The sequence below is a fragment of the Poecilia formosa genome, unplaced genomic scaffold (genome assembly GCF_000485575.1).
Source record: "Poecilia formosa unplaced genomic scaffold, Poecilia_formosa-5.1.2 Scaffold2, whole genome shotgun sequence".
NCBI classification, from domain to species: Eukaryota; Metazoa; Chordata; class Actinopteri; order Cyprinodontiformes; family Poeciliidae; genus Poecilia; species Poecilia formosa.
In genome coordinates, this window is record NW_006799941.1 from 5,526,944 (window position 1) to 5,554,234 (window position 27,291).

General features: G+C 37.1%; 1 protein-coding gene across 1 annotated transcript in view; it reads left to right on the plus strand.

The window, feature by feature from the left end:
• The window catches only part of ca16b (carbonic anhydrase XVI b), a 150,054-nt gene that overhangs the window by 64,175 nt on the left and 58,588 nt on the right, over positions 1–27,291 (plus strand). Inside the window, exon 3 of the mRNA XM_007551252.2 lies at positions 17,979–18,158. Within this exon, the coding sequence (XP_007551314.1) occupies positions 17,979–18,158 (180 nt within the window). The remainder of the gene's footprint in view (positions 1–17,978; positions 18,159–27,291) is intronic.

Sequence of the window (27,291 nt, forward strand, 5' to 3'; positions counted from 1 at the left end):
CACTTCATGAATTTGCTTGCATTTGACCAATCGTAGGTGCCAATTTCCTGCATTTTGTGCTGTTTGTAGCAATGACAATAATAGTATTTGTTAAAAATAAAAAAAATCATTAATAATCACTATCCTAGCCCTACACCTGCCACTGCACATAGTCATGTTTTTAACTACAGAGGATAGATGACAACAATGGGCTTAACCTATTAAAGTCTCCTAGGTCTGTTAGTCTAATCTTACAGTCTTAGCACATCATGATTCTTTGTTAAAGCCTCATTGCTTTATTGGCTTCAAGTATTTTCTTCTCAGGAGAGACGACATCTCACCTATACATCTGTCTCAGTAGCTTTTGTTTTCATACTGCTAATTGGTTGTTATACTGCCATAAGATACTCTCAAGAAACTTAGACGTTTTTTATTTTATTTTATTTTTTATGAAGCTGAGGAGGAAAGCCCACTTTTGGATGGTGCTCTTCAGCTGAGTCACATGGCTATGTGCAGTGCCTGAAAAACAGACCGTTTTTAGGAGAGCTCAGCTTTCACACAAAGTCATGTTAAATCCTAAACACTCTGTGTCTGATGTAGTGGCAGGAAGATTGTTGATATTGGAAGATTCACTGTTACTGTACGCGATATTAATTTGGACCTACAAAGTCTGTGGCAGATAGTCAAAAAGCAGAAAAGTGGCTTTTGGTGGCTTGAGGCACAGTGTTGACTCTGGCTGTAGTTCTACTTTTGATGGATGCATGCAGATCTTTTTCCCAATAATAGGCGCAGATTGTTAATATCTATGTGGAGCACCATATTGGACCACCCCTGGAAGCACAGATGCTCTAAAACGGGACTCATAATTTAAAAATGAAAAGACCAGACTAATTACCAAGATTTGCCTCCAATTAGTCATCCTCGCATCCTGAAGTAATTTGTTATTAAAAAAAAAATAAAAATAAAAAAAAACATTTAAACCTGTGTAACATGGGTCAATAACTTATGTGCTGCATTGGCAAAAGGCAAGTTCAACTTCCCAAATGTCTCTGGAGCACTTTTACTTTGATAGTTGAGATAGCAGAGGATTAGTGATGATCCATTGGATCTGATGATTTATTGGATCTTGTCTGCTTTTTATGTTACTCTGGCTTTGACATTACACTTTAGATGAAAGTACTTATCTTATCTGAACCCCCTGCCAGCTATCCCAACTAGAGCTTTAATCATCTGCCACAGCTGATGTCTCTGCAGTAACTCCAAGGAAGTTAATACTTTAGTAGTTTCACACAAAATGATAGAAATTCCCACTGTGTGGCAAGCGTGCAAAGCTTTAGTAAAAATAGATCAGCAAAAAAAAAAAATGCAAGTAGTGCTTGACAGGTAAAAACGGAGCATATTTGTGATGTAGTAGAGCTTACATGCACTGAGAGAATGATCGAGGACGAGCAGCACATCTGGATATTCACTCTGACCTACCAGTTTGGTTTTGACAATTTGCTCACATTTATCACAATTTAAAGTTTACAGCAGAGGCTAATTTAGGAAATACAATTTATTTTCGGTTTCTACCATTGGACAACACAATGAGTGTCAAGACTGTCACATTTGACAGTCTTGACACTCTTGGGTCAATAACTTATGTGCTGCATTGGCAAAAGGCAAGTTCAACTTCCCAAATGTCTCTGGAGCACTTTTACTTTGATAGTAAAAGTGCTGATGGCTACTGTTAGAAGTAGCCATCAGCTTGCTTATTATGATTATAATAAGCAAGCACCATTTTTCAATACACCTTGGCTGTAGGAAGTCGGAGCCATTTTGCTTTTAGAACTGGATTAATTCAACAAGTTGATAAAAACACATACTTAACAGATTTTTCGTCAACATTTGTAGCACTATGCAATTTATGGAGATTTCTCATGACATTCCAGAGGTGCTTAGCTTAGATTTAGATTTGGAGGTAATTGGAGCACAGAGAAATCATTGCCATATTCAAGAAACAAGTTATTACTTGAACCTTGTGAGCAATAAATAAATAAATAAATTATCCTGTTGGAAGTAGCCATCAGAAAATGGGTATTCTGCGGTCGTCAAGGGATGGATATGATTAGCAACAACACTTGATCAGGCTGTGGTGTTTAAATGATGCTCAATTAGTCGTAAGAAGAAAATATCTTTCACACATTTAGACCACCAACAGCAGCCTGAGGCATTGTTATGAGGCAGGATGAATCCTTGCTTTCACGTTGTTTAGCCCACATTCTGACCCTACCTTCTGAATCCTGCAGTTAAAAATCTCATTGGACTTGGCAATGTTTTTTCTAGTCTGTTATTATTCCATTTCCCTGAGCTAATGCAAACTGTATCTTTTGTTTCCTGAGACGAGGGCAGCTGATGTGGCCTTCTGGTCACGGAGACCCTCTGCTTCAAGGTTCAACATGTTCAGAGATGGTATCCAGCATCCCTTGATTATAATAGGTAGTTATTTGAGCTACGGTTGCCTTTCTCTCATTTTGAATCAGTCTGCCCACTCAACAAAGAAATTTCATTCACACTAAACCTCAGAGATGGTCGTATGCGACAGTCGCAGCCTATTAGGAATTTTTGAAGTACTCTGACCAGCCATGTTCAGAGTCATTTAAACTTCATTTCTCCCAATTTGATGCCATCTTTGAGCTTCTGGGAATCATCCCATCTTGATGCCTAGATGTAGTGAGCGCTGTCATGTGACTGTCTCATTGTGTTAACCAGCAATTGAACAGATGTACCTATTAAAGTGGCCAAAGTGTTCAGATCACATTAGATCTGTATATGCTGTGATTCCAGGTAGATTTAGTTCTAAAATCATTTCTCAGACTTTATTTTCGGTGTTTAGGTGAACGGGCTGATGGCACTCAGCGAGTAAGACGGACACGAGGTTTTTAAAGGTCTTGTTTTGTGAAATTCATTTTGATAGTTCCACGACCTCTGAGGTGTAAAACACAAGCTGTGAAAATTAGAACCGGTCTACTACTGCCAATCTTCCAGCTCTCGGTGTAACAGGACTGCCCCCTCAAAGTTTTGTAGCGTAGTTCGGATTCTGTCTAGTGTCTGTGTTAAAGCTGTTATACCAGTAGTTATCAAGATGAGAATTTGCACCATCGCTGGCCACCTATTTCTGAGCAAACCACTGAGACGAATGCAAAGTGGGTAGAAGTGGAGCTGCCTGTGCACCTCTGAAAGGTCTTAGCTGTTTAGAAAACACACAATGTTCTACTGTTGGTAGTGGGGGCAAACACAAGAGCCATCAAATATCTTTTTTTTTATTTCAAGTAGTTATAAAAGGTGTTCACCCTTACTGTCTGTACAGCCTGTGCAGGAAAGGTTTTACACGTCTTACTGTTTAGAAAAGCTCATGGAAATACAGCAGCCGTGGTGTGTTTTGACAACTAAATGTAACTAAAAAAGACAGGGTAAAAAAAAAAAAATAAAACAAAATCAAATGTCTTCTACATTTAGACTACTTCCCTTGCTATGTTTGCTTTGGAGCAGCTGCTTCAAACAAGCAACTGATGCCCTTGCTGTCACAGAGACCAGGTTCCTCGTAGGAAAAAAAACAGTAATTATACTTTCCTGAATGCTGAAGTAGCTAGTCTGCATCTGCCTTAATGTTTGTTTATGTTATTATGTGATTTTGGTGTTCTCACATTAAGCCATGCAACCAAAGTCAGATGTTTACACTTATGCTGAACCATAGCATTATAAGGCAGGTGGAACAACTGACACTCATAACTTATGAGCCTTGGCAACATGGTCCAGTCACTGATGAGATACAGTAAATAAATATTTTGGAGATGTTAGGATTGGCTAGATTGCTGGGCAGGATGCAAGGAGGAAGTTTCCAGTATGATCAGACTATTGACTGAACAATTGGAAACTTTAGAATTGGATTGTCTTCCATTCATTGATCCATCTATACTTGGGAATATGATATGAGGAAAATAAGTGAAATACTGCAGTGATAACTGCATCTATACCAACATGTTTCATAATGAATGTTGTTTAGGGAAGAAAACTTTTCTATATCACCAAGGGTGTTAATGAAGTGAAAAGAAGCTCAGAGATGTAAGATGCTATTTAAAAGAAAACTGTATTTTCAGCGATATGCCAAGAGTCGTCTGTGGTTCATTCAGGCTGCAAGAGAGAGAGAGAGCGAGACGTCCCTGTTTCATACTTTGCTTTGATATTGTTACCTGCATGTTAAAATTTTACAACCAAAAATCATAAAATGAAATACTGATTGGTGCAACTTTACTAAATTTCAATATTATTACTGGTTTGTTTCTTTTAAGAAATGAAGGTGATATATTATGGACTATTAAAAAGGGTTTAAATAATTTGACATGCCATAAAAAAATCCAAAAAATATTTTATATAGTTTTATCTTATGAGAGACGCTTGTCTCATTTTTTTCTCACACATAAACTTATTGTTCAAATGACACTAGATTGCATCTAGACGTGCTAAGATTATGAATAATTTAGGCTTACCTGTGTCGCTAATTTTAATTGTCCCTTACTTGTTTACATCTAGAAAATAATTTATTCCAGTGTTTAGGGGAATCGTGGCAACTTTTGGAAAAAAAATAGTTTTGATTTTTTCTTTCACTTTGAATAAACAGTTTCTATATTGGACTATATTGTGGAATTTTGTATTCTGTACACACTATGATGTTTAAACAATACAGCTACAGGAAATACTGTACAGTCAGAAATTGGCTTCATGGAAATGTGGCTGTGGTGAGATTTCCTCTTTTCTTAACACGTCAAATATTTTTTCAGCATTTTTCTTTTTGTGGTTTTCTTAGTGTTATGCTGCTACCACTGTAGGGCCGTGAATGAAGACATTACTTTTTGTGTACTCGTTTTTCTCCGAACTGACAAGGCCACATAAAGACCCATTTAATTTGGTGAAGTGTAACTGAGGACTCACTCATGCATCCGTGAGAGTGTATCCCACAGTGACCCTCGGTTGCCTTTTTTTTTTTTTCTTCATTCTTTCAAACGGCGCTGATATGTCAAGTACTGTTTCTCCCCTCAGATCTCATTCAGATCCAAGGATGCAGGACAACATGGAGAAAACGGGGTTTTGACACAGCAAGGAAGCAAGTCCTGCTATTATTTTGTCCTTTTATGATTCTGTGGTTGGAATTTATGCACTGATCTTCTTTGCATATTCCTCCACTTCTCTTCTGAAGCCTGCTGCCGCCCACTGAAGGCGTTATGGTTCTACCTTCATGGTTCACTGATAATTGAGTCGTCTTATGCAGTTTGGCCAGCAAAGAAATCTGACGAGAAATTCCTTTGAAAGTAGAGTCGCTCATGAATACAAAACTCCACACACTTGAGGTAGAAGTGTAATTGTTGTGGCTGATGAGTGTTTGATTCTCTTCCCAAACACTCTTTCAGTTATTTTTTTCTTTTAATGCGTTAAAATGTATTTTAGTTGGTTATTTTATTTACTTATTTTTCTTTTACAGTAACTTTCTGAGAACAGCAGTAATCTCCTCAAAGGCGGGGAAGGCTTTTGGCCTCATTGTTGTTGAGTCACTTATTTCATCCCTGTTGAACATTTTGTAGTTTTGGCAGCATGACCCCATTTAGACTCTGAAACAGTCAGTCACCAAGCTGCCCTAGTTTTGCCATGATGAGTTTGTTCACTCTGATTGTAGATGCATGCAGTCTGATACACTTTCAGATACACCAAATCAGATTTTATTAACTTAGATACATGTTTCCCGCTGCTCCTTTTGTTGTCAAGAGGCCTCTGTGTGAGTGGCTAAAATCCCTGTTCGACCCCCAGATGGCTTTGGCGGTACAAATGAAGGACGTGGGCCCCTGTGTAAGTATTAGCAAATCCATGAAGTGATAATGAAATTGTTGACTACGACTGGTTGCTTTTGCCCAACGTGGAAAGAGTCTCCGTCTCTGCTGCTAAAAGCTCAGTCAGCATCCTTCAGTAAACTGGATCTGCTCTCTTCTCTCCCCAGTTGATTCGACTTGCTCTGAGCTCTCTTCCTTTTTCTCTGTCACATCTCAGCCATTAGGTCACAGAGCTGCCAGGAAGCATGTAAAAAGATCTGCATGACACAGAGACACTGGAAAGAAGGGATGAAGTCTTTCGGCGTGTTTTGTGCAAAGGAGGTCCATCATCTGGCTTTGCATTTTACTAAGACAGGACCGCAGTTTGCTTCTAGAGTTATTTGCAAAAATCGACACACTGTTGACTTTGTGAAAAGATTGGAAATTCTCTGCATGCTTATAAAAATATTCTGGATACAGCTCATATCAAATATTAACTTCATATAAAATGAATAGTAGGATTAAACGCATACCAGCAGCTGAATCTGCTATAAAAGATAAATGATAATAAGCAGTGCTAATTATCATTAATATATTATTTATTTTTAAGTGATTATTAATTTATTATTTACTTGTATTGAGATTTTTACAATCTCAAAAACACATAAGGTCAAAGCTAGCGATGCATTTATCAGGCTTCTACACACCAATGTAGAGATTTCATGTGCAAAAGATTATATTTTTGTTCAAAAATTATTTTTTAACGTTCATCATGGACCACGTGTCCTGCATGTTTCTAGACAGGAGTAGATAGGGGGGCTTCATTTTTGGTTCACTCTTGGTTGAGCTGCAGGTTTCTTCCTGCTAAAAGCAAGGTGTTTTTTCTTCCCACTGTTGCCACATTAAAACACATGTCCCTTATCTTTTTATGGCTTTAGCTAGACCTAGAAGAAAGTGCATCAGAATGAATTCTGTTTGTTGACGTGTTGACAGACCGAAAGAAAATGACTTTCTTAATGTGATGCAGGTAATGAGAAGGAGGAAAAAAAAAAAAAGAAACAGGTTTTGTTTTTTTATTCTGTACTTTCAATAACTGGTTAGTTCTGTTTCATTTGAACAAGATATTAAGACCTTTCACATAACTATTCCGTATTTGTTTGCATTAGTTTTTGATTTTGTTCTACAGCGTTAATTTCAGATGTAAATAAATTGACTCTCATTCCTACTGAAGTGTAAGAAAAATCTATAAAGCGTAATTGTTCATTGCAGCAGTACAATATAAATACAAAATTAAACCATTAATTTGAGTACGTTTAGTCAATGAGGAAAATATTCCACATTCAGACATCATAGTGCGCTGAAGTATTTTTTTATTAGCACTTATTTTTTTCCAAGTGGATCAGAGAGTTCAGGAACCTTTAATGAGTAGTTCATGGTTTAATGCTTTCATCCATCTACTGTCTAAACCTGCTTGTATTTGCAGGGTTACAGGGCGGGCAACAGGTCAACACAGAGACACATATGACAAACAACCATGCACACACACACACACATAATGCCAATTTAGAGAAACCACATTAAGTCATGCTTTTAGATTGTGGAAAGAATCCAGAATATCTGGGAGAACATACAAACTCCATGCAGAAAATCTCAAAGTCAGGATTTGAATCGAGTAAACAAGGCAGATGTGTGTCGACAGTCATATTTCAGGAAATGGCCGCAGGAAAATTGTTCCTTTCCTAAACGTGCTTATATCTGTGATCAGAGCAATTATTGAGTTTAACACATATGGAACTCTGACAAACATGGCTGGTCAAAGCCTTAATGTTATCTCGGCACCACACACTGTGGGGGAAAAAATCTGGAAAGCAAAAGAACAAAGAGTGGCATCTCTGGGTTCTCCCAAAAACCAATTATTTTAAGGCTTTATAAGACATCTTCATTAGAGGTGGCCAAAAATGTAGTCTGTGCTAAATGCCTCAGAATGGCATTACTTTAATCTTTTACTTATATGTATTGAGGCGAGATCGAAGATATTATTGTTATCATTATTCTTCTTCTTTTTTTTTTTTACAATATTGATATTGTAAGTGAAACAATGCTAACAAAATCAACATTGATTTGTCCTGGATGGATGTGTAAAACCCATCAAATTGAGGATCTTGTGTTTCAGAATAAAATTGATTCAGGAAGTTTGTGGCAGCTGAGTGCAGTCATTCTATACCATAAGTGTGTGCATTGACTATTCTTCACTTCTCTGTGTTGGAGGATTTCTGACTGCTGTCAGTGTGGTTTAAAAAAGAAACATAATTACTATGGTGCATCTCGTGCACTTAGACGTCCTTGTTGCTGACAAACTTGAAACCAACCTGATTCAGACATTCTGTAAATGATCATCTTACAAAAAAGAGAAACTACATCTTTTGTTACTGGTGTTCTAGATTTGCATTAATAAGGATTTGTGATGCTGTATTCAATTTATGCAGAAAAACTCTTGACAGTACTGTACCATTTGGTAGGTTAAAGTTCAGGGCTCAGTGTAGAAATCATCTTGTGAGATTTATGTCAAACCATCCTTGTAATTTGTCTTTCTTTCTTACTTCATTTCCTTAGCTAAGCTTTGTTTTTTTTTGTTTTTTTTAATGAATGGTAAGCCAGCCTATTTTTAGTGCATGTTGCTGCATCCTGCAGTCTAGCTTTATACAGTTGTTGAGTTCCATGTAATCTAAAACACATTTCTCTTTTTAATCCACTGTAACTGGAACAGTCTTTAATGTGATTTGATGATACAAGAAAAGCAATCTTTCATATTTTTTTTTCTCCCCCTCTTTGTTTGCAAGGAGTTGAATGATTACTGAAAAGCCCTTCTGCCAACGCCTGTCTGAACTTTGCAAAAGTCTTTGAAAACATCAGTTGTCTAACCTGGACAATTGATATTAGCCAGTGCTGCCGTGCGGCTGTTTCCGCCATCTGTAGCGCCGTCAGCATATTGAAGCTGACAGCGGGGATGTTGTTCAAAATGTTATCCAGTGCCCCTGCATTTGGTGATGTTATTTTACAGCATCCGCACGCCTTTAATCTTCTTACCACCACTCCCATCCATGCAAACGCCGTGGCCCTTCTCCGTGGTCTTCTGCCGGCCATGTTTTCCTGTTAGTGCTACTCATACATATGGACTGATCAGCGTGGATTTTTCTTTTTTTTTTTTTTTTTTTCTTTTTGCAAGTGCGACTGTGCCAGTTCTGGGAGGTCTGCCAGCCGGCATACAGCATGCATGCCTTCACCGCGAGGGACAAAACGGAAATGACAAGGCAATTGCCATTCTGTCAGCATTGCCATGGAAGCGCAGGCATGGCTGTTTATCCCAAGGTTAATGGGATGACGTCTGGAACTGAAAGTGCCAGATTGAGAGAAACATGTGCCTGTTTTATTTAAAACTACTAGATTGCAGGCAGTGGTGTCACATCACTCAGAGGAAAGCCGCGAGCAGGTCGGAATAACAAAATTAACATATAACTTTACAAACATCACCCATGTTACTTCTAGTGTGTATTAAAATTTGATGAGGGCTTGATTCAATTTTCCTTTAAATATCTGATTAGGTAGATGACGCTTGCTAGTTCATGAGCTGCGACTGATATAGCAGCAGATAAGAGCTTTAATCTACGAATTAAATTGAAATGAAAGTGAAGGTTTTAAAACTAAACCTGCGAGGATCCAAATGAGTTTACCTCGTGCCGCTTCTTGTAGCCGATGGCTGCTTGCTTTGAGACGAGTGTACTGAATTGCTTCCTGCCGACTTGACGCCTGTTGTATTAAAATTCATATAGGAGCTATTTTTGTATGCAATATGCATTTACAAATGCAGCGTTGTGTGGATCCGTCAAGGACACATGACCGCATAAATGAGCCACTTGTCACTCATCTTCTGCCGTTGGAGGCTGCTGGCTCCTTTTGTAAACAGCTGAGTTGATGAATCGCACTATATGATTTATTTAGAAACTTCCCTCCCACAATTTATTTTCATGTTTCTCCTTAGAGTGGAAGTTGTATTTGTTTCAAAGCCATAATATCCAAACTTACAGCAACACTTTTAATTAAATACATACATGTTACAGCCAGTGGAACTCAACAAGCCGAATAATCAATCTGTCTTGTTATTTATTGATTACAACTGTACTCATTTATTCTCTGAATCAAACTCTATGTAGAGGTTACAATATAATTACATTTATGAGCTGCTGTGTGGAAATTACTCCTTTCACGTCTCGTAGTTACGGCTCATGTAAGAATTTGAACAATATATTTCATGTCTTGTCTACATTGCCTTGCAAAGTTATTCACACACCTTAAACTTTTCCCTATTGTCTCTGATTGCAACCAAAAACATATTTGTATTTTATTGAGATGCTATGTGATGAAATACTTCAAAATTGCGTAATTGTGATGTAAAAAAAATAGTTTTGTGGTTTTATTGATTACTTGTAAGCATTTTATTAAGATCCACTGCAATCAATGATCTCTAGAAGCAACTCCTGATTAGGAAACATATTATAAAGCAGCTTCATGAAGCTCAACACACCAGCTATGTCAGCGATTAAGTTGTGGAGAATTTAACTAGACCGGAAGAGTTTAGCACCTGTAAGCTTACAGAAAACTGTGTGCAAATCAGAGAAGTAGCGTAAACGGCCATGGTGACTTCAGATGAGCAGCAAGACTCAGGTGGCAGAATCTGTTGACCCAACTCTTAAATTGTCCTCTACAAAACTCTGACATTTATTGAAACATGAATTTAGCAAAACAGCTGAGAGGGGAAAAAAACAAAAAACATTGCAAGTAGCTACTCATTTTCCTTCTTTGTCACAATGATGGGTTAAATATACATTGAGGTTTGTGGTTGTAACATGTTAAATACATTTGCAGCACATTGTATGCTAATACAGCTGACTACTATTCAACTGCTGCTCAACGAAGAGAGATTTACCCTTTTGGTGCCCTGAACAAACTGAATAGAGTTCCCATATTTTGAGCAAAAACACGGTAATCTCTGAATAACTTTTCCTAGATGAGAGTTGCATTGCTGAAAGTGGAAGGAGAACATCACTGTACAATAAGAACACTCATTTTATCCAATGACAGAATATCAGACAAAGGGAAATAGCCATTCTTGAATGGTGCTGCTTTAATGACATCCTGTTGAAGTCGCTCTGGTCATTCTGTTTCCTCTAATATTCCTTATATCTTGTTCTGAGAATTTTTCTGCTAAAACATGCATTTGTTCTTAGTATGCTGGTTTTGATGCTGCACTGCTTAATTGCTATCTGCTGGTACTCCTAGTACTTTTTGGAATCTGTTTGAATGAGTAACCAGCCAACTGGAGTTTTTTTTTTTTTTTTTTTAATGTAACAGCAGCTGATTGAACTTTTAAAGCACAACTAAGCTTGAAAAAAGACCCTAAAGCCCAGAGAAGTTAAACATAAAATCTTGCAGATGTAGGGCAAACTATAAAGGAAGAAAGAGGCCTTAGGGAATATACTGCTCCCTCCACATTTATTGGCATCCCTACTAAACATGTGGAAAAAAAGCCTTAAAATAAATGCATCATTTATTGCAATGGCAAGATCTCAGTTTAAAAAAAATGCTGCAGTTGTTTATAAGTGAGCTCCTTTACTATCCCTTCCAGCTATGCAGAATGGCAAAACACACATGACCATAATTCAGTGTAGCTGGTTTAAACTTTGAAAATATTACTCTAACTCTAGATACAGGCAGGTTTGGGCCAGGAGACATTTTCTTTCATCAGTTTCCTGACTTTAGAAGAGCAACACTCTAGGGATGAAATTAGTACAAGGGAAATTAGAAGACAAGAAAGATCTTAAAAATACAGATCAAAAGAAAAAAAAAACTGATTAAAAAAAAGTCAGAATCTGTCAGTCTGGAAAGGGTTTATCATTTTTAATGGTTTGGGGAATTCAGTGTAGAACAATGAGAACTATTACCCACAAATGGAGAAAACATCAAAAACTTATCCAGGAGGTCACAAAAAATACAGAACAACATCTCCTCACTTCCCCCAGTTAAGGGCAGCATCCATAATTTAAAAATAAGAAAAAAAGACGATGTAAAACTTGGCATCCATGGGGGAAAGATTCAAGCCCAAAACTTCTTCACACCAAATAAAATACAAAGATCCGTCTCATATTTGTGAAAACAACATCTAGATGATCCCTAAGACTTTTAGAAAATTAGTATGTGGACTGTGGACATAGGTAAAAGCTTTTGTGTCCTTTTACAAATGGCATAACGCGTATTATTAAAGAAAAAACAACATTAAGCTTATAGTCAAACATCGTGGTGTTGTGATGGTCTGGTCTCTTTCTGGACATAGATGCTTTTCCTTAGTTGATGACAGGTTAATAATACAAAACAAAGCAGCACATCCACCTCTGACTGGCTAAAAATAACACAAACACATTTTGAAGATGCTTGTCTAGGCTTTGTTCCAAATAAAATGCAATGTGCCTAAATTAATTAAAATAAAGTCGGCTGTTCCCTCCATTGGTGGCAGAACCAGTTATTAAGTTTTGGGAGCAAATACTGTGGAGGTGGAGCCAGGCTGGATTGGATAGCCATTTTCACGTAATACATAAGGGCTATCTTTTTTTTTTTTTTTTTAATTTGTTTGATTTATTTGATCTGAAACTATTGTGAAAAACAAACTAATCTGGAGGAGAAGAACAATTTCTCATGGTACAATATATAGATGATTTGCATATCTATACATATAGATATACAACCCGCTGTACAGGAAAGCGGGAAATGGAGGGAAGAAAAACAGCACAGGTCAGCCAAATCTGCGATGGCCGCATCGAGGCAGTTATGGTTTATTAAAAAAAACAAACAAAAACAAAAAAAAAACCCACAAAACTTAATAACTAAAGCACATATTTTAATATGTTGCAGTTGCATATGCTGTAATTTGTAAGTTTTATTAATTGCTATTTGTAGCATCAGTAAGCTTGCAAAAATAAAAACCAAGAAACAAAACAATTGCTGTTTTTTTGCTCATCCTAAACAAGGCGCAGTAAATGTGGAGGGCCCTGGACCATTTCTTCACCAAAATATTGCAGCCTGTTTAATTCCTAATGCCTCCCACTCTGGATTTCAGGGTTGACAGAAAACCCAGACAGAGCAGGTAAAGTAAAAAAAAAAAAAGGGAATTGTAATGCTTGTTAAAAAAACCCAAATGATTTATTCCTGGATGCGTCATTTGGACCGAGCGTCTCCTCAGAGTGAACGTTGGACGGTTGGCTGTGAGCTTTTGTCCCTATTGTCCTCTCAGACACTTAACCTGTTATTTTCTTTAGCTCAATTGTGTTCTGGCCACTAACAAAACACTGCAATCATACATCTCTTTGTGCAACACTTTCTAAATGTTTCTGAGTTACTTAATTCAGTAGTTTCGCTGCGTCTATAAGAGGTTTTAAGCACATTAAATGGGTAGTGTGATGGTGTTTCACCAAAGCCAGAAGCAGCTGGAGACTGACGTAGTAGGTAATGTTTCACACAACATTTTGGAACATGTAATTATTTTAAATTTCTTCACCTCTGCCTTGTTAATCCTGGCTGCACTGGGAAAGGCTAAAACCCTGAAATTATGCTCTGATTCTGATGAATGGCAATGAGACAGATTAATCGACTGCTGTGCAAACCCTTACTTATCTGATTTTTAGGACTGCACCTCCTTCTCTGTTCCTAAAAGGCAGAACGATTGCTCTAGTATTAAATGGGACGTAATTTGTGTTTGAATGGAAAGTTAGCAAAATATAACATTTCTTTTTTTTTTATATCTCATATTTTAGTTTTACTCACTTCTCTGAATTGTAATGGTGCTCAGTTAGAAAATTTTATTTCTATCTTCAGATTTGCATAAAACTTGATCGAATTCTTTCTCTGATTTTGGAAAACAATATATGGGAATTAAAACAGCTGCTTTCTTTTTCTTTTTTTTACATTTTTGCTTTTTATAGTAATTTAAAAAGGGCCCATTTTAAAGTTGTATAATTCAATTTCCAGATGTTAACCAATAATACAGGTAAATATATATATATTTTTAAAACATTAACTTACTACTTATTTATTGCACAACAAACATAGTACAGTAAATTCAAAAGTTTGGAACATTACGAACATGGAAATCAGAGATGAACATTTATGACTGGATAAAGAGGTGACGAGTTTTATTGTCCTATGATCGTTGATAAATTTGAAATTTGTCAGCAAAGCAATTTCAAAGCTGTTTTTGGAAATGCAATCCAGACTATCCTGCTGGAGACACTATGCATTTTCTTTAAAAAAAATAATTGGGACTGATAATAGTCCTAAGTAATTGATTTAGACTAAGCATGTCCCCGTGTTTTAGTTTGAGGTTCAGTTCAGTCAGGAGGAATGTTCACACTTTGTTTGGATACTTTATATTTGATCTAAGGAGCATTTTTGGAGCAAAAGCATCATATGTTTGATATGAACCAATTGAAGAATCCATGAAGATGTATTTTTTGTTCTACTGTGAAGACTCTTGGTCATCGACACTTACCTGACGTGGTTATTACACTGAAACTCATACTTGGTTAAAGTACAGCAAGTTTTGAGATATAAACATAAAAAAAAGTGATTTTGTTCTCATTGGAAGGTGCCCATGGAGCAGTGGAACCAGCCTCTCTGCGATCCCATCCCTTTTTAGTCCTGGTTTCTCAAACCTCACACTGTGGGCTTTTATAGTTGCCTCTGTTGCTGGATGACTGACTTTTTTTCAGCTGTTACATTTTGATGAGGCTGTTGATTCAAAGTGAGATTAACCTCATAGTAGCTAGGCTATTACATAAGAGTGAGTCATTTCTTTCATTGTTGATATAAAAAATATATTGCTTCAAAGAGCTTTCATCTTTAGAATCAAAATATCGTGCAACAGTGCCGCAGGCAGTTAACTGGGCTTCTATGGTTTCTATTTTGTATAAGCTGCGTTGTGGCTAGCGTCTTAGCGAGCTCAAATCAAATGGAATGGAATATACTGAAGATGTATTTTTTGTAAACAAAGCCTTAATAAAAACTTTTGCAGGCATAAGGGTTTTATCTGAAAATTGTAAACATTTGCTCCGTGTTATGTAAATCCTCTGCGTTGTTATGATTGGCAAGCGGCTTTCAAATTGCCTCATAGCGTTAATGTTTAATTTATAATGTGTTGTATCCCAGGATATGAGATACTGTGATATTGCTGGTGCAGAAATATTATTAAATCTATAGTCCTTGCTGACAAAGTTAATCCTGCTTGCTAATGCAGCCATTAGTTTTACATGCAGCTCAAACGCGTTGTAAAACTCAACCCAATTCAGAGCTTTACAGTTCACTATATTGCAAATCATGTGTCGCACGATTTTGACATTTTGTCTGCACACCAGTGGGCAGACACTGTGCCACCAGAAAGTGTTTCCTCCTCCTCAATTTTTATACATTTTGTTACAACATAGACTTGTACTCAAATTGATTTGAACATAATTCTTGTTTAAAAAGTCTACAGAGAATATCCCACAGTAAGAAATGGACGTTTGTTTTCAGACTTGTTTTTTTTTTTTTTTACATTTATAAGGCCATCCATCCATCCATCCATCCATCCATCCATCCATCCATCCATCCATCCATTCATTAATCAACATGCTTATCCCTTGTGGGGCTGCGAGGGGTGCTGGTGCCCATCTCCAGTGGTCAACAGGTGAGAGGTTGGGCACCTTAGATTATAATCTAAATGCTAAATAAAATAAGCACACAAGAATTCACACCATTTTCTCCACTGCTAAAAATGTAACTCCTGCTATAAACTCCTTTGAGATTGTCAGACAAATTGAAACAAAATTCTCTTGTGCGGTGAATCCAAAATACAAATTCCCAAGTATCATGTCTTGGGGAGGAGGGGTTGCTACCACCATCTCTACTGTGAAGCACGGTGGTGGCAGCACATGTCCACACTAACCAAAACTAAGTCAGTGATTTATCTTTCAGCTTTAGTGTTCTGAAGCACACAGCCAATATAACAAAGGAGTGAGTTCAGGCACAGGCCTCCATAAAGTCAGGCACTCATAAAATGATGAAAATAAAACTACTGAAAGTAAAAACTGTAAATTATATTAAAAAAAAAGAACCAATAAAACGATGCAATGATGTCACAGTTCAGCATAGATATGCAGCTCTTGGAAAAAATAAGAGGCCACTGCAATGAACCCCATTGAAAACCTCCTGGTTATTCCACCAGATATTGATTTCTGATCTCCTCCTGAGTTAAAACATTAGGATTGTTGCTTCTAAATGAATATGAACTTTTTTCTTGGCATTATTTGAGTTCTTGAAGCAGTGCATCTTTTTCATTATTTTGACTATTTCTCATTTTCTGCAAATAAATACTACATTTTTGCTTGGAATGTTGGAGACATGTTGACAGTAGTTCATAGAATAAAAAAACAATGTTTATTTTACTCAAAAATATAACATAAAATCAGATAAACTGATCATATAAAGTGGTCTCTTAATTTTTTTTCCAGAGCTGTACATGTTTGAAGACCAAGGATTGTATTGAAGAGTTTTGGATCCAGAGGTCCTGGATCAAAAGTTACTTTGCTTTACTCCTGCAGCGATTGTGCAGGAGTAAATCATGTGACCCATATTCGGACCGCAACAGGACCGAGTCCCGGCCTGTTGACCTTTGCTGCATGTCTTCCCCCTCTCTCACAACCTACGTTCCTGTCTGATAATGGTCAAATAAAGGCCACCAGAGCTGGAAAAAACCTTTGAAACAAAAAAACAAAAATGAAAGCAGAAAGACAGACGCCACCCTTTGTCGTTGACCTCGTCCACATGAACGACAGGTCCAAGAGGAGATCCTCTCCTGGTGCAGCGATGAGAGAACATCTTTTGCCTTCTTGTAGGCAAAGGATGACGTCACATGATTTCCTTCCTGAAACTCATCCTCTTCCTGCTGAAGTAGGTTAACGCAGTGAATTGTTGAATCAAAAAAGTTATGCCAGCCTCCTACATTCTGTCCTTCAGAGTCCAACAGAGTATATCTTTGAGAAAAAAACCCCAAAACAAAACATACTCTAATATATTTTAGGAGAACTCTATGTGACAAAAGGTTTAAAAAAATGAATAGGTGTAAATAGTTTCTGGTGGCAGTGTTTGATTAATTTTCATAATCTCCTTAGTAAGTGTTTCACTGAGTCGTAAATAACCTTACGAGATATGTGTGTATACATTCTCTCCCCATCCGTGTGTGCTGTTCTCTGGTTGAAGTGGTGAAAATCTGCATGTTTCAAAATAATCCTGGATCACATTGTCTCTTTGAAGGAGTCGCACACAGTCTGTTTAGCTGCAAGGTGTTTATACATAGCAAGACATAAAGCCATCCTGGTTTCCCCCCTTTTTTTAGTGACTGGGAGTTCTCATATCTCTTTCATGAGCTCATGGCAAAGTTGTCCTATATCTGTAGGGAATGAGATCATGAATATTGTGTTAACCCAGAAAAGTTGAAATCCACGCGTGCCTTCTTGTTCCCCTGATCCCTCGGCTTTTGTTGTTGCGTTGGCCAATTGTAGCCTGGAAGAGATCAAGGGGACCCCTGTCGGTTGTGGATTATTCCTTTGTTGAAGTGCCACTGTAGGGGATAGAGGATTAAAAGAGCAGAGAGTGAATAGGGATCGTACAGGAAGTTATTCAGCTGCATGTAGCATCCATGAACCATTAACATGAAGTTAAAAAAAAGTTATTGATTGATGTTTATTTAATTTTTAAAACAACTTAAAGGAACGTGCATCAACTTGGTTTTAATTTTCTACCTCAGTGTTAGGGGCTGTCACAAAGATATTCCTTTATGTGGGTAGTCTAGACTAGGATTACCAACACTCAATTGAGGTGTTTTCTTTGTAATCTCAGCACAATTAGCATAAAGCACCATTTGACTGTTCCTTCACCATGTTGCCTTCATCGCCCTGTAGACTGCTGCAGCAGCAATCGTAGTTTCAGAGCTGATTCTCTTAGATAAAGGTACCTAGTCTCCATTAGCCTAATCTGTGGGTCGTCTGTATCATTTTGTGTCTCCTTTTCATTCTGCAGGAAGCCATGGGCCTCGAGGCTGGGCAGCTTCTTACCCAGAGTGTGCTGCAAAGGACCAGTCTCCTGTGGATATTATAGATGAACAAGCTCTGGTGCTGGACGAGTACCAGATGCTGGAGCTCGACAAGTTCAACATAGAGTCATCCAACCAGACCACCATGAAAAACACTGGAAAGACAGGTGGGCATCTCTACTGATCAATAGTGATTATGAGCAAATAAGCATAAATTATTTTTAAATTGAACCCATTTTATCAAGAAACTGTTGAAGAGAAATTATTCTGGAAAGCCTTGTTCATTTAGGGGTCCAGACCCAGGACAGCCTGCATAATGCCAACAGTGAAATCATTAAAGCACAGACTGCACTTAAAGTGCTCTTAACTTCTACATTTACATCTAATAGAAAATTCATGAAGTTAAAATGTTCATGTTATACCTGGCAGTTTTAAGTTTTAAATTATTTAAGTTTAACCAGTAAGTTTTTTTTTTCTTTTCCTCTAATTTGAAATGAAGATGGTATCTCTGAAAAGATATAAAACAATGTATTTAATTTTTATGACCCTTGTTAAATTATTGGTCTTTAAAAAATGTTGACAAGTATGTGACTTTGACGTTTATTTCTTCGCCGCTTCCTTTGCACAAACTAACCTTTAATTTTGCCCATCCATCTTCAAAGGCTGCCATAAATTGACAAATAGATTTTATTCTTTATTTAAAATAAAAAAAACATCTTTCACAAAATAACTCCTCAAAAACTATAAAAATGAAGGATTATAATGATTAATGTATTTTTATTCCTGTTCATTCAAATATTCAGAAGTAGTCATACGGTTTAATGATTAACAGTAACTGCATAAAAAATGTGAATTTGATGGTATGAATTAACAACATGTTAACATACCTTGAAAGTGCAAAATAACACTTGGCAGACAGTTTATGTTGAGGTGAAATGTGGGTTAAAATCTCATGCCTGTGAATCTTTCCATCACTGCAACCTTGCTAACTTTAGAATCCCTTTAGCTGATTGGCTTTATGATATCCCATGAGTCCTGCCTACAAATCTGCTCCTCACAGTTTTTCAGCAGAAGAATAAACAGGAAGTACAGTCATGATACAAAATCACAAATGTAACACTTGCATTCTTTTTTTATTTTATTTTTTTTTCACTACTCATGTAAGCTTTATTGACAGTTTTGAAAATGATACTGTTGGTACTTTTGGACAACCACATGTGCCTCAGTACCGCTGTGACCTTAAAGCTTATTGGTCGTTCCTGCTAATGCATTTGCGAATTAGACCTCATCTTACTTTCTCCCATATCTGCTCGACTGCAGCATATTTGACTATTTTGAAAATAGATGTTATTATTTCAGACCTAGTCAAATTCCTGCCACAGCACGTTACAGAAAAGCACAATTATGCTCATTTAGTGAGACACAGACACATTCAGCTGCCGTATGATTTGTGCAACTGAAAGAGGATTATGAGTTGTTTTTATCCCCTTATTATTGCATTCATTGTCCTCGCCCTTTGCTTGTTTCCTCTCTTTGTATGCAGCTTGCAAACCTTGTTTACGGACACATTTGGAATCTCACTCAATTAGCTGCTATTTCAAATCACTGCCCCATTTCCTTTTCTTTAATTCAACAAATCCGTGGACCACTGGTTTGAAAACTCTGACCCTAATTGATCTGTCTGCTTTTGGCACCGTTTCTCTCAGAGCAGTGTCATCTCTTGCGTTTGATCATAATGAGAGTTGTTAGCCTCCATGACAACCAAGGCCACTGACACAGCCCGGCAATGCGGCAGGCTGATTATTTACAAAGTCGGAAGTAACATGACTTGGGAACATGCACTACAAGAGGGAGATTTAAATGGCTCCAAGTACCGTGAAAGTCAGGAAAGTGGTGTCGCATTACCACTAAATGGTGCAGAGCAATAGCTTTCTGAAAAGGTCAACTTAGCATGCAACAAATTCACATCACCGTATTTTGAAATGTATTCACTTTTAGTTCAACTGAAAAGAAGAGTGTATTTTTATTTGTTTTTTTTTATCTTTTGTTTGCCGTTTCGCTGTAAGGAAGGCAAATAGTTTTTCCACAGCACTTTTCATGTCGCAACTATCTATCTGCATGAGAATTGTGGAACGTGATGTGTGCTACTCATTATGCAGCAGTGCACTTCTACACACACGTGACCCATTACTGTATGAAGGTCAGTCTACAAAAATAAGAGTTAATCAACCTGCCAACCCATCCCATTGCTCCAGTTGCAGGACACCTTAACCATAACTGTGACATTTCTAATTCTCTTATTCCATTTTACTTGCGAAGCCAGACTACATGACCTGAAATTATGTATAGCCCAACTGAATCAGCTGAATGCTGTGCGGTCTCTGCAGGTTAATTTCCTGTCACATTACTGCTCCACTCTCTGGTATCGCCAAACATCTATAGCAGATCGTATCTGTGGTCTCGACTCCCCTGAAATAATTTGTTATATAGGTGGCCTGCTTCTGGGGTGTACTTTCTACAGCACAGTGGCTATTTTTTAAAAGTCGTTGTCACCTAAAATGAAGATGATCATGCGCTACATTTTGTCACATGTAGGATTCTGGGTTGAAGTAAGATTTTTTTCCCTTTTCATACGGTCGGAAAAGCGGGTTTGATGTTATTTATTTTTGAAACGGTGGCAAAAAAGAACGTCTAATGGACATTAATTATATTTACATAACCAAAATGAATTTAAATAGTTAGTAATTAAACACTGTCTGCAAAGTGAATAAACTCCTTACGACCATATTTCATTAATATTCAGTGTGGTGTTCTTTCATTTTGTGTTTTATTAAAAGAGGCTACCAGTTTTGACCATAAAATCGTAAACTTGTTTTTAAGCTGTAAGCAGATTGAATATTGATCTTTCCATCTGATGGATTCAAACAGCACATTCCACAAAGTGCCAGAATCTGGTGACTTATTTTTTTACAGGCCAGTGATTAAGATTCTGTGCAAATATTTTGTGTGGTTCTGTAAAATTTCTGTTACCCAGAGTAAAGGTGATGAATTATAGAGGTATATAAAAAAAAAAGTTTAAATACTTTCAGTATTTTTATGCATTTAAATTCAATATGATCTTATATCTGTACAAGCCCAAAAAATATGCCAAGTGTTGCACTTGGAATTTCCACTCTGCCTCCGGCTCATACGATTTCCACCGCTAAGATTTTTTTTTCCTTTGGTGTAAAAATTCTCTCCATGAATATGAGTTTGTACATTTTCACAGAAACATACAGCAACTGCACCATGCTCCTGCAGTTATTGGCAAGTTTAAGTGTTTTCACATTCTTTTGCTTTATTCTTTGCAGTGGGTTATGCTAAAAAAGCTAAAAACTTTTTTTTTTTTTTGCATCTGAAAATGCAATGTGCACCATATCACAGTATAATCCATTTTTTTTCTGATAAGCTCCAATAAAAATAGCAGTTGTCTAAATTATTTGAAAAAAAAATGTAGACAATTTTTATTGATTTTTTTTTATTTTTTAGTCACTTCTTAGACCCATTTAAGCAAGCGACAAATTTAGTAATTTCTTTTGTGTTCATGGAGACTTTGGCGACAACATCCAATCGTACTGCAGTTACAGCAAGCATTTGGTGCTGCCTTGAGCCTCTCCCACTTCTGAAGAACTTGCAGGTGGTTAAATTGGATTTTTGTGGGTCCAGGCAAATTATTTACATCACTACATTGACATTATTAAATGATTTCATAAAGTGTATTTGTAGTTCTAAATATGTAGAGTATTTCAATAATGTTTACTTTGCCAAAGGAGATAGATGCTCCTTTCTTTTACTTCCTGAATCACACATGACAAAATATGAAAGTTAGTCAGTGACTTTATCTAGCAACTTTTAGCAACTTGCGGCATCAAATGGCTACTTTTCTTACTGAGAAGTTGGCAAGAATGATTCATACATTTATTGCAGCTATAAAGGAGCTGCAGTAAATGGAAAATGGAATCATTCCCATCATGAACAATCATTTATTATCTTAAAAAAAGAAATCGCACTTTGTATGAGAGAGCAGTTACTGTTTCATTGCTCTGCAGTTTAAAACCATTTGACTCTTTTAAAATGAACAACATAAAAATTTTAAAAGAAAATTATGTAGCATCATATGTTAGCGTTTATTACGATTAACTTAGTTACTGTTACTAAATACTACTATCTGTTTATTCCGTGTGAAGATGCACAATGTTTCATATCACAATATTAATGTGTGCAATATTATAACTGCAAATTCTTTATGCAGTGTTTAGCTGGATATACAAAAAAATAAAAAAAAGAAAGAAAGAAATCTGATTTTTAGTTTTTATAACTAGCTGACCACTAGCCAGAGCTGGTCATGTGTAAAATTGTGTTATTCTGATCATCAGCTGAGTTCTCAGAGCATCTCTTGTTTTTAAGGATGATGTGAAACATTAGTGTGTCTAAGCACTCTGGCCATCAGTTTGTGGTTGAGGTAGTGCTGTAAGCTCAGCACTAATGGGCTCCCATTTATCTTACACCACTGATGTCTTATGCAGCTGTACTTAGCCTGCTGCATTTTCCTGCCTCATGCTGTTTTTTTTTTTTTTTCCTATCAATATCATCAATATGATGTCATGGCATTGTGAGTTCATATTCCTGGGTTTCTTGACTATCTATTTTAAAAGGATATACATAAAAAAAAAGTAGGATGACGTAATTAATATGTTTCTATCTGCTCTGTATTCCTGATTGTATTTTAAAATCTTAGCTTTCTATCTGTACTTACACATCTTCCGCATCCCTGTACATCCTGGGGAATTGATTCTTCCTCCTCAGTAGCGGTGCCTGAGGTTGAAGCTGATGTATAACTTGACCTGACTTGTTTTTGATGTCCTAAAGGAAATGTCTTGCTCTCAGGAGCCACCATGTTCACCAGCCCGCCACCAACTGTGTCTCTTTCCCATTTGGGGACAATCCTGCAGAGTGCTGTTGCATGTTACAGCTTTTTCTCAGAAAACTGTTGCCTGCTGAGGCTAAGAACCGAACGATGAAAGACTGATAAAAAAAAATAAAAAAAAAGTTTTGAGTCAGGAAACCCAGCAACAAGACAATGTTGTGCACAATCCCAGTTAAAGCCGACAGAGAAAGATAAAGATGAAAGTCGATCACCTTTAAATTGCGTGTGTCATTAATTTTCAAAGTCTCACATATTTCTTTGGTAGAAATCTTTTGTGTTTTAACTTTTTCAAACCAAGCAATCCTAAGAGCCCTCCAAGGGTCTGAGGTGCATTTTTGAGAGATTTTTTTCGTCTTCTTGCATTCATACCACAGGCATGGATGTTGAGATGAAGTAATGGCCTTCAGGTGGATGTCAATTGAATAAATATCACAAAACTACAGCATTAAATCTAAACACAAGAACCCAGCTCTTTTATCAAGGTCTATTTTTTTTTTTAATTTATTTTATTTTATTGCATTGCTGACATTTCCTTAGTGTTTTCAAAGTTTTCTGTATTATTGGTAACCCATATGCTCAGGAAAAACATTGTGCACATGTGTTTGTGTTTTAGACTTGAAGAAATTCAACTCAATTCAATTCTTGACTGAAGCCACAATATAAAACCTTGTGTGCTCTCGACTCGAATATGAACCAGCCTACAATCAATTTATTTTCTAGTACATGTTTAAAAAATGAGAATATTGGTTAAAAGAAGCAACATTTTTTTTGTAAGTCATATCACAAAGTGAAATGTCTCATGTGGAATCATCACACTTGGGGAGCTTTTCCAATACACTATTTTTTTTGGAATTTTGATTGTCATGACTTACAGATAATAAAAATCCAACATTCAGTGTCTCAGAAAATTAGAATAAATGGGAACTGATGATGCCACACCCAAATCAGCTAACTAGCCCTTTCACTGTCACCTTCAAAACTCTCGCATGAGGACACTGGTGTTTCGACCAGTCACCGTACAGCTGCATTATGATAGCTTCCATTCTGAAGTAAGAGTCAATAATGGAAAAAGTCCCTCTAAAACCTTATGAACAAACGAGGGAAGGCTTTGAAAGTTACATGAGCTAAAAAGGTTTCTGTGGTTGGAAAGTCTTATGTTTTCCTAGCCCCAGATCACCGATGCCTCTTGGGGGTGTGCCAGAATTGAGTTGTTCAAAAGTGTCACAAAAAGGGACATTAACATCACTCACACTATTTAAAAGTCAGCTTTGTAATTAAGAGCTGTGTGAACAGATCTTAAAAAGTTCATTGCGATTGATTACATGTCGCTCCCTTGTGCCTCGGCCTGCTTTGAGATCGAGCAGATTAGCTGCCATTCGGACCGCGTTCCTCAACAAAAACACGTCTCGGTAAAATTTCAGGCAACTTCAAACCAAATTCAGCAGGAATCGGAAGCCTCCAGAGACATTTGCATTGATCAAGGATTTACTTTCACACACACTCCCCTTCTTTCACAGGCTGTGATTCAAGGTCTTTTTGGCTTAGCTTCTAATTCCTCCTCTGCTGTTTGAGGGTTCACACACGCCCAGGGCCGCATTTCTAATGAAACTCCCAAGGCCAGCCAGCATCTCCATTCCCCAGCTTTTCTTGTGTTGCACACAGGATTACCCCGCTTCAACAACAGCAGAATCAGGGATTTTTGCTCTATTGCAAAGGAGTTGCACAATTATGATAATGTGATGGATAGTTATTTCCTGACCTAATGCTTTCAGTCTGAAAAATCTCCTGCATCATTTCGTCGTCTTCATGCTGTGGGCCTTTAGCTTAAGTAGCGCTGGCACGTTAATACTTCTGGCAGATTCTTTCTCGCCTCGCGACAGGAGCTCAGCTCATCCCTCATCACACAAGGTTCCTCTCTCTTCAAATCTTCTTTTCTCTTCTCTTTGTTTATCAAAAATATCACACCTATTTCCTTCTCCCAATCCGTAAATCTGTTTGAGTTACTTTCAATTCTTTTCGTTTTTGTCCCCCCCACCCCCCACAACTTATCCATCATCCTATGTGTTTACTGACAATCTGTGTTTTCTTGTTCACACACTCAATCCCCCCTGGTTTGCTTTGTGTGATGATTAAAAGTGGGCCGTCCTCATTCACAGGCTGACTAAATCCTCGTGTAAAGCGAGGGATCAGCCGACAGAGCACCAATTATAATCTGGCTAATGATGTCAAATGTAGACGTGGTAAAAAGGCTTCTAGATTCATCTGATCTCAGTCAGGACAGCAGAGGGATTATAAAACGCCCTGGTCATGTTGTTTCGAGAGACACGGAACATTAAAACACACATAATACTGGTGTGAACATTAAAAAGAGATGATATCGGGCCACATTTCCTACTGAACGCATGTGGAAGTGCCCACAGGCAAAACACTGAACCCCAGCTTGCTCCTGTTAGGCGAACGTCTTGAAGAAGCTCATTTGCAGTCGGGGACTTTGTTCACCACAGTGATTAAAAAAAAATAAAAAATACATTAACATTCTTTTCATAACATATAGATGCATCATGTATCTTCAGTGCCTTGCAAAAGTATCAAAAACCCCTGAGCTTTTTTAACATTTTTTTTTTTTTTGCATTACACCCAAAAAAAAAAAAAAAAAAAAAAACTTTATTGTATTTGGTTGGGATTTTATGTTAAAGTCCAACACAAAACGTTGCATAAATGTGGAATGGAGGGAAAGTGATGCATGTTTTTCAAAACTGTTTATAAGTAGAAATGCGATGCAAATTTGTATTCATGTTTGTTGAACCAGGCAACTGCAATAATGGCTCCGGGGCTTTCAGGACACGTCTCTTCAAGAATACTAGAGTTTAAAGCCCTTTTTGCAAAATAGTTAAGCTCAGTATTGCTGAACAAAGACCATTTGTGAATAACACTTTTCAAGTCTTGCGTTCAATCTTACTTGGTTCAAGTAAGAATCAAGTAATTAACTGGGGCGTTAATTGGGCTATTACATTAATTTCATTTAAGTCACTCCATTTTAGCTCTTGCTTTCTTTTAGGATTTCTGTGTTTAGCTCCCTTCATTTTCCAATCAACTCTTGCCAGCTTTCCTGTTCCTGCTGAAGAAAAGCACCCGTAGCTCATGATGCTGCCACCACCATACTTCACTGTGGAGACGTGGTTGGCCACCACCGTGCTTTGTTATGAGGAATGTGTTGTCATGTGGATTTGCAGTGTTATGGCATTTTGTGGGGGCAAATACACATGAATGCCACACTTCCAGATTAAAGGAAAAGGAGATAAAAGGAGGACAGAAATAAATGGATCACTTTCCTTCCACTCACAGGTATGCACTGCTCTTTTTGGTCCAATATGTTTTACATTATAAATACTCCTTTCAGCAGTCGGCATTCAGTCAGCATCTGAATGGTGGAAAGGTTGTTTTTTTTTTTTTTTCTCTACTATTTAGAAAACAGTGTAGGAATAAATTCTCAATGCAATCCCCTGGGAGCTGAAACACAAGGTACATAGCAAACTGAACAGAAACGGCAAGCTGACAGATAAATTACCACGGAAATAAAGCTTTATTTAATTTACCTTTTAAATGTGAGACTGATCAATTTTCAGTGGCTGTGCTAACTAGATTCCCACTGCATTATTGCAATTGTAATTAGGTCACATGATTCTCTGTGACCTGCTTTGAGGTCTTGAATAAATTCCTCAACTAATAATTTTATAGACGCACAGTTTAGACTAACGTGAACACTTAATGATTTCTGATTTTATTGGATTTTGTTTTCACTAATAGACACAGTTATCTTCGCGCAAGATATGTAATGTCTGGTTGAATTAAAACTCTGGATTTCCTAACAATAAAAGTGTCATGTATTAGACCAAATATGGGGGAGAAGTATCTGAATAAACTACAAATGGTAACTCCATCTCCTTTAAGAAAGACAGGTTATAGGTCTTTAAGGTATATTTTTTTCAAATGCACAAAATTACAAAGTAGAGTTAAATGTGTTAAATTACTCACTTATTCATTAAATTATTGCAATTATACAGAAGCCTTCTGTCATAAATAGTTCCACGTTGAAGTCAAAAGATTCTGCTGTAATTTCAGAAGTTACATTTTTAAACTATCTTTAACAGTATATGTAAGCCAAGGGCACAGTTAGTGCAGTTAGCAATATTAGCAGTGGAAATATAGCTTCATTTCCAAGAGTCTCTTTTATCCTTTTTCCTTCATTGTACTTAATTTTGACCCCCTCACAAACTATGAAATTAAAGCGCTTTCAGTTTTCTTCCCTCAGTAACAATTTTCAAGCCTCTAAG